The sequence below is a fragment of the Brachypodium distachyon genome, chromosome 3 (genome assembly GCF_000005505.3).
Source record: "Brachypodium distachyon strain Bd21 chromosome 3, Brachypodium_distachyon_v3.0, whole genome shotgun sequence".
Classification (NCBI taxonomy): domain Eukaryota; kingdom Viridiplantae; phylum Streptophyta; class Magnoliopsida; order Poales; family Poaceae; genus Brachypodium; species Brachypodium distachyon.
In genome coordinates, this window is record NC_016133.3 from 48,912,482 (window position 1) to 48,919,886 (window position 7,405).

Here is a 7,405-nt window from a genome sequence, read left to right on the forward strand (position 1 = left end):
CAAGAGGTGATGACCGCACGTGAAAGCGTTGTCAAAATTAGATATGCGCCTTTTCGATTTGTTGTTTGTTGGACTAAAGTGTACGTCATTGTCAAGTTGCAAGACCCGCAATGTAATTCCTCTCGCTACACTAATTTTTTGAACCTTTTGGGACAGCCTATACATTTTGCATAAAATTTGGCGAGTGCTCATGTTGGGCATCTCCAAGGGAACCCTCCCAATTCTCCCCATTTGTCCAAATCTGTCCATATGAAGATCCAAGAGCAAAATACACGATCCAATGGGAACCCTCATTTGTCCAAAAGTGGTACACACTTCCCATTTCTTCTCTAAATTTGGGAGAGTACGGGGACCTCCCATTTGTGCAAAACTCATTCAAATTTTGTCCACTTGTCTTTTTGGTCCACATGTCAACAATTCATGAAAAGATAAATGAGAAGTTATCATTGGACAAATTGATATTTTTCACACTCCCATTTGTCCAAAAAACATGGGGATGGACAAATTGAGGAAAAATGGGGACTCACCCTTGGAGATGCTTAGCACGTACAGTGCTCCGTATGCTGTACATTGATCGGTTCACGAGTATTTTCAGTTTCTTTTTTACTTTGGCAGGCGGGTTCTCTCGTCTAAAACCTTTGCATAAAACCCCCTCTCTGGCCCGCCCTTCCGGCGGCGGCGCCCCTGGTGTTAGAATGCCCTTCCGATGAGAAGCCTGGAGACCATCGGCCCGCTCCTCACCCGCTACGCCGCCACTCAGTCTCTGCTCCAGGGTGCCCACATCCACGCCCACCTCCTCAAGTCCGGCCTCTTCGCCGTGTTCCGCAACCACCTCCTCTCTTTCTACTCCAAGTGCCGCCTACCCGGCAGCGCCCGCAGGGTGTTCGACGAAATCCCCGACCCTTGCCACGTCTCCTGGTCCTCGCTCGTCACCGCATACTCCAACAATGCCATGCCCCGGGACGCGCTCGGGGCCTTTCGTTCCATGCGATCTTGCAGCGTCCGCTGCAACGAGTTCGTGCTCCCCGTCGTACTCAAGTGCGCGCCAGACGCCGGGTTCGGCACCCAGTTGCACGCCTTGGCGATGGCTACAGGGCTCGGTGGCGACATCTTTGTTGCCAACGCGCTCGTTGCCATGTATGGGGGGTTTGGCTTCGTGGACGAGGCTAGGATGGTGTTCGACGAGGCCGGCTGCGAGCGGAACACCGTTTCTTGGAATGGCCTTATGTCGGCGTACGTCAAGAATGACCGGTGCAGCCATGCTGTCAAGGTGTTTGGTGAGATGGTGTGGGGTGGGGTACAGCCGAATGAGTTTGGATTCTCTTGCGTCGTGAATGCCTGCACGGGCTCAAGGGATTTGGAAGCCGGCAGGAAGGTGCATGCCATGGTGATACGGACGGGGTATGACAAGGACGTCTTCACGGCCAACGCGTTGGTCGACATGTACTCAAAGCTGGGGGACATTCGTATGGCAGCTGTGGTTTTTGGGAAGGTGCCTGAGACGGATGTTGTCTCATGGAACGCTTTCATTTCTGGGTGTGTGCTTCATGGACATGACCAGCATGCACTAGAGTTGTTGCTGCAGATGAAGTCTTCAGGGCTGGTGCCTAATGTGTTTACGTTGTCCAGCATCCTGAAGGCCTGTGCTGGTTCCGGCGCATTCAATCTGGGCCGGCAAATTCATGGGTTCATGGTTAAAGCCAATGCAGATTCAGATAACTATATCGCTTTTGGTCTTGTGGATATGTATGCAAAGCATGGTCTTCTAGATGACGCGAAAAAGGTGTTCGACTGGATCCCTCAGAGGGATTTGGTTTTATGGAATGCACTGATATCAGGTTGCTCTCATGGAGCACAACATGCCGAAGCGCTCTCGCTCTTTTGCAGGATGAGAAAGGAAGGCTTTGACGTCAATAGGACTACACTGGCCGCTGTTCTCAAGTCAACAGCGAGTTTGGAGGCAATCAGTGACACAAGACAGGTTCATGCCCTTGCAGAGAAGTTAGGGTTCCTGTCTGACTCTCATGTCGTCAATGGTCTTATTGATTCATACTGGAAGTGTGACTGCCTCAATTATGCATATAGAGTGTTTGAAAAACATGGTTCTTATGACATCATAGCTTTTACATCCATGATCACTGCACTCTCACAATGTGACCATGGCGAGGATGCAATAAAGTTGTTCATGGAAATGCTAAGAAAGGGTCTTGATCCAGATCCATTTGTGCTGAGTAGTCTCTTGAATGCTTGTGCTAGCCTTTCAGCATATGAGCAAGGGAAGCAAGTGCATGCTCATCTGATCAAAAGGCAGTTCATGTCAGATGTGTTTGCAGGGAATGCCCTTGTGTACACATATGCAAAGTGCGGGAGCATTGAGGATGCAGATCTAGCCTTCTCCGGCCTGCCAGAGAAGGGAGTTGTCTCATGGTCTGCGATGATTGGAGGTCTGGCACAACATGGGCATGGGAAGAGAGCATTAGATGTGTTCCACAGGATGGTTGATGAGCATATTTCTCCAAACCATATCACCATGACTAGTGTTCTGTGTGCTTGTAACCACGCAGGGCTTGTTGATGAGGCCAAGCGATACTTCAATTCAATGAAGGAAATGTTTGGAATTGAGAGGACGGAGGAGCATTACGCATGCATGATTGATCTTCTTGGCCGTGCTGGTAAACTAGATGATGCAATGGAGCTTGTCAACAGCATGCCGTTCCAAACCAATGCCGCAGTTTGGGGGGCACTACTAGCAGCCTCAAGAGTACACCGAGATCCAGAACTGGGAAGGCTGGCAGCTGAAAAGCTCTTCATCCTGGAGCCAGAGAAGTCTGGCACACATGTGTTGCTTGCAAACACATATGCATCTGCAGGCATGTGGGATGATGTGGCTAAGGTGAGAAAACTGATGAAAGACAGTAAAGTCAAGAAGGAGCCTGCTATGAGCTGGGTTGAGTTGAAGGACAAGGTGCATACTTTCATTGTCGGTGACAAGAGCCACCCAAGGGCAAGGGACATATATGCAAAGCTAGATGAGTTAGGAGATTTAATGACCAAAGCTGGTTATGTTCCGAATGTAGAGGTTGATCTCCATGATGTAGACAAGAACGAAAAGGAGTTGCTTCTTTCTCACCACAGCGAAAGGCTGGCTGTCGCATTTGCATTAATAAGCACCCCAGCTGGAGCACCTATTAGGGTCAAGAAGAACCTGCGCATATGCAGAGATTGCCATGCTGCATTCAAGTTCATTTCAGATATTGTTTCAAGGGAGATTATCATCAGAGACATCAACCGGTTCCATCATTTCAGAGATGGGGCTTGTTCTTGCAGGGATTACTGGTAAAGTTGTTATGGACAAAGCAGTTACATACCCTCAGGGAGCCGGGAGGTTTCCAGTTTACAACATTTAGCTTAATGTTGTAACACCTTTTTTTAGATGCCTGCATCAGTGCTGCAGTAAAGCCATGATTGCTACAATTGCTTCTGCAGCAAGATGCGCTGCACTAAGCCAGAAAAGTTCATGAATTGGGTCCGTATAGTTCTTGAGTTTTAACATAGGTACATTCCTCGTGTACATCATGATTCAAACATTCTTATTCGTTATCGTTCTAGGATACGGCAAAATAAACTACTAATGGCTTGGCTTCTGGGTTTGATTATACGGGGAATATGATTATCATTTTCTGTTTATTGAAAGTTTAGCTCGTTGTGAAGGAACCTTATTGATTATAAGTTTATAACTGATGAACACCATACTGTCCAACTGACCATCTAATTATCGATAGCAGATCCTTCATAGTACTATACAAATCTACTAAATTGGCACTCTTCATAATTTGCAAAATTAAATATGGGGTTCAAATTTCAAATTCACGTCTGAATTTGACTTCAGAAATAGAAATAACTGGAAAAAAACTATAAACTTAAATATTGTTTCCTTCATTTTTATCTCAAAGTCAAACTAACAGGGAGGGTCGTGAACTTTACTAACATACTGGCCACAGTGGTACTTGATATCCTATTTATTAGAAATGCTTTCAAGCATATCTGCAACTAAAGCACTGGGTATAGAATTTACGCTCTATATTGTGTTTATAATAAATAGACAGGCTTGGAACGAAACGGAGTTTTCTGTACATATATACATGCCCCAAGTTAGACATTCAGCAATCATACCAATCAGATATTAATGGCAGGAGAAAGTGACCGCAGAATAACCTCTGAAGAAATCTTTCCCAAATATTCTATAGTAGTATATACAACTCGAGCAAAACTAGAGATTGCATTCCAAACGAATCTCAACTCACACAATGATGGCAAAAGGCTGTACCATTGACTGCGTGTATTAAGAACAAGAATAGAGAGCATGATCTACAATCTATCCTTCGAGAATAGAGGGCATGGTCTACAATCTATCCTTTTCATAGTTGATCAGAATTAACCACAGAGCGCAGAAGTACAAATCCAAGAGATTATCTATTAGTAATGCTACATGTGTCTTCCTAGCTTCGCTTCAGCTGGCTGCAGGTTAGCTCCTGATTCCATCTTCTTCTCACAGTCTCAGCGACAGAAGCTTGTTTCCGACGACGGCTGTAGCCCTCTCTTTTGCTGCACAGATAACAAAAACTTAAAGGTTTTACAGAGAAGTGGAATTGTTCATTCAATCTTTGCAGGAATTAGTTTTAATGCATGCACCAATCTAGCGAGCCAAGGCAGGAAATTGCCACACAAACAAATCTAATCTTCTTTTAATAGATCACCCCTGTTTAGAATATCAAAAGAGAGAAGGAAATATACAAATACCTGATAAAAAGGCCTGCTGTAAGAACCATTCCTCCAATTGCCCACGAAATTCTTTCACCTACAGGCATTTGTGTCGCCCATCTCTGAAAATCTTCAAGATCCCAAGAGGTCACACCACGTAATGTTGGGCGGTCTTTCGAAGACGTCCATGTATCAGAGATGGAATCCAAACTTGCTTTCCCACCATAGCAGAAAGTTTCATCAACTTCAGTAGGGCTGGCCTCAGATACTTGCACAGCGAAACCAGCAAGGCGACATAGTTCTGTGCCATTAGAAACCCATTTATGTGCTTTGCCACAAAGGATGTCACCCAAACCACAGGGAGATAAGGCCTAGCAAAGCAGTTAGGGATCAGCAATCAAACCGTGAAATAATATCCACAGCAAAAAAAGATCTGTTAGCTACTAGAAACACAAGGAATTTCTGCCATTATAATAGCTAGATTGAGTAAACATGATTGCTTAATCTGCAATCTGATTATGAAGCCTAATCTGCAAACTGCATTTGTACTTGCACGGTAGTAGGTGATTTCACATACAATTGTTTCAATTAGGCATATATCATGTAACTTCAGCAAAGAGTTGTTACCTGTGTTTTCGTATCAACAGAGAAGTATGCCTCTGAACAAGCTTCAAAAACCATGTCACAGAATGATGCACATATAACAGGAGGTCCAGGCCTGACACCCACCCACGGATCACATACTGAGCACTCGAGCAATTCCCATAAATGAAGGCATTCTCCGCTGCCTTCGCCAGTTGAGGAGAGCTTTCTCACTGAAAGCAGGGCAGGAAATGTCTGTGTCACATCGCAACATGTGTTCTGACGGAATAGCCTACATAGTGCTAGATCTCTGCGCCCCTTTGCTGCTCTTCCTGGAGGCTTGCCTTCAGATGAGAAAGCAGGGAACCGCCCACCAGGTGAAACACATACACCTTTTGGTTGTCCTGTGGAGCAAGAAATTAGACAACTGTTAATGTCACTTTCTGATTCCAACCAAGATAGTGACAAACCTCCTATACTACCTTAACACGAATCATCCATTGGCAGAGATGCTGAGAAAATGAAATTACTAAAGAATATGACACAGGGCTCATATACAAGCAGGAAACCCGGCTTAAAGCTATTGCTTTCAAGCAAGTACCTTTGCTCATGTACCTTAACATTGGCAGAGATACTGAGAAAATGAAATTACTAAAGAATATGACAACAAAGCTTCTTCTAGCAGTAAATTTTTAACTTCATATCATCAGAAGTGATAACAGATCTTCCTATCCTATGCTGTACGAACTGACAATTCGTACAAGCATGGCATGGATTCGAAAGTGAACCTAAAATGCACACAGATCATGGTCATTTCTGAACCACCATCCATAAAAATAAGGACTGAACTTAAGAAACTTAAATAAACCTAGACATCCAAAGAGACTAATAATAATTCGTCAGTACAGACATACACAATAAGTCCAGCGGCTAAAGCACAGAACACACCAAGGATCCACTCAAATCCATCAAGACTCGCTCAGAAACATACACGCAAACTCATCTCACCGGCAAAAGCAGCATAACCAAGGAAAGATCACGAGAACGTGCGGACGGGATTGCTCGTACCAGCCGATGCGATTGGCGAGAAGAAGAGCAGCAGGAGAAGCAACAACTGGTAAGTGGGAGCCTGACGCGACTGCGGGGGAGAGCTCATCGGGGTCGCCCTGCCCGCCGGCCGGCCAGCCGGCGTGATGCGTCGGGCGGATAGGCGAGGGAGTGGGGAACAATCCGTAGCCGGATCGATTCGCTCGCGGCGCCGGGGGACCAGACAAGTCAACAAGCTCCGGGCATCGGCAAACCATCTCGAAGTTACTGGGCCGGCCACGACATTTTGAGCCCAACAACGCAGCACAGTCCGTTTCCGCTTGCAGCGCTCGCGGCTGCGGAATGGACGCACTAGTAATTTTAGTATTTATTCTCAAAAAAAATAGTATTCCCTAAAAAAAAGTAGTTTTAGTACCTTTCAATTCTAATAAGAATTAAAGAAAGTACTCTCTCCGCCTGAAAATAAGGGCATCCGCAAGAGTCGGTGTTGACTCTCCATGTCATTTAAAATCAATGACAAAATAGCACATATAATAGGTTACGTCTTTAGACTTACTACAGAGTATAAATAATTTGTTAGCATTAAATGTGATATGCACAATGGTAAATGGGTCGACTCTTAGCTGATTCTTCGTCGATTCTTCCTTAAGAATATGACTCTTCACGAAAAGTTGGTTCTCGTATTTCTCTTCCCTCCACATCAACATGTTTCAAATAAGAGTCAATTAAGACTTAAGAGCCCGCCTTTGCGGATGTCCTAAGTCACTCGGATTTGTCTAGATTTGTATGTATCTAGACACATTTTCATGTATGTATATATGCGAATTTAGACAAATCCAAGTCACTTATTTCTAAACAGAGAAAGTACTACTCCCTACGACCCTAAATTGTTGTCGTGATTTTAGTTCAAATTTGAACTAAAACCACGACAAGAATTTAAGATCGGAGGAATAGTTTTTAGTACCACATTGCTCCGCAATAGAAGCGGGGCAGCAAAATACGGTACAATAGCAAG

The 7,405-nt window shown here is 44.8% G+C and overlaps 2 protein-coding genes across 2 annotated transcripts; one reads left to right on the plus strand and one right to left on the minus strand.

Moving 5' to 3' along the window:
* Positions 1-605: 605 nt before the first annotated feature.
* On the plus strand, positions 606-3,687 carry LOC100825636 (pentatricopeptide repeat-containing protein At4g14850). The gene has a single exon (XM_003575217.4). The coding sequence runs from the start codon at positions 707-709 to the stop codon at positions 3,338-3,340; it is 2,634 nt and encodes an 877-aa protein (XP_003575265.1). The 5' UTR covers positions 606-706; the 3' UTR covers positions 3,341-3,687.
* Positions 3,688-4,200: 513 nt separating this feature from the next.
* On the minus strand, positions 4,201-6,630 carry LOC100825950. The gene is made up of 4 exons (XM_003575218.4): positions 6,412-6,630; positions 5,389-5,747; positions 4,801-5,132; positions 4,201-4,605 (listed from the first exon to the last, which is right to left on the minus strand). The coding sequence occupies exons 1-4, from the start codon at positions 6,497-6,499 to the stop codon at positions 4,500-4,502; spliced, it is 885 nt and encodes a 294-aa protein (XP_003575266.1). The 5' UTR covers positions 6,500-6,630; the 3' UTR covers positions 4,201-4,499.
* Between the last annotated feature and the right edge of the window lie 775 nt (positions 6,631-7,405).

What these genes read in the sequence shown, in the direction of transcription:
- LOC100825636 (XM_003575217.4), top strand. Translation starts at nt 707, where the DNA reads ATGAGAAGCCTGGAGACCATCGGCCCGCTCCTCACCCGCTACGCCGCC.
- LOC100825950 (XM_003575218.4), bottom strand. Translation starts at nt 6,499, where the DNA reads ATGAGCTCTCCCCCGCAGTCGCGTCAGGCTCCCACTTACCAGTTGTTG. An exon ending in CTCGCCAATCGCATCGGCTG is followed by an intron (nt 5,748 to 6,411) that starts GTACGAGCAATC and finishes CTTGCTCCACAG; the next exon opens with GACAACCAAAAGGTGTATGT. An exon ending in CTGTTGATACGAAAACACAG is followed by an intron (nt 5,133 to 5,388) that starts GTAACAACTCTT and finishes CTGCTTTGCTAG; the next exon opens with GCCTTATCTCCCTGTGGTTT.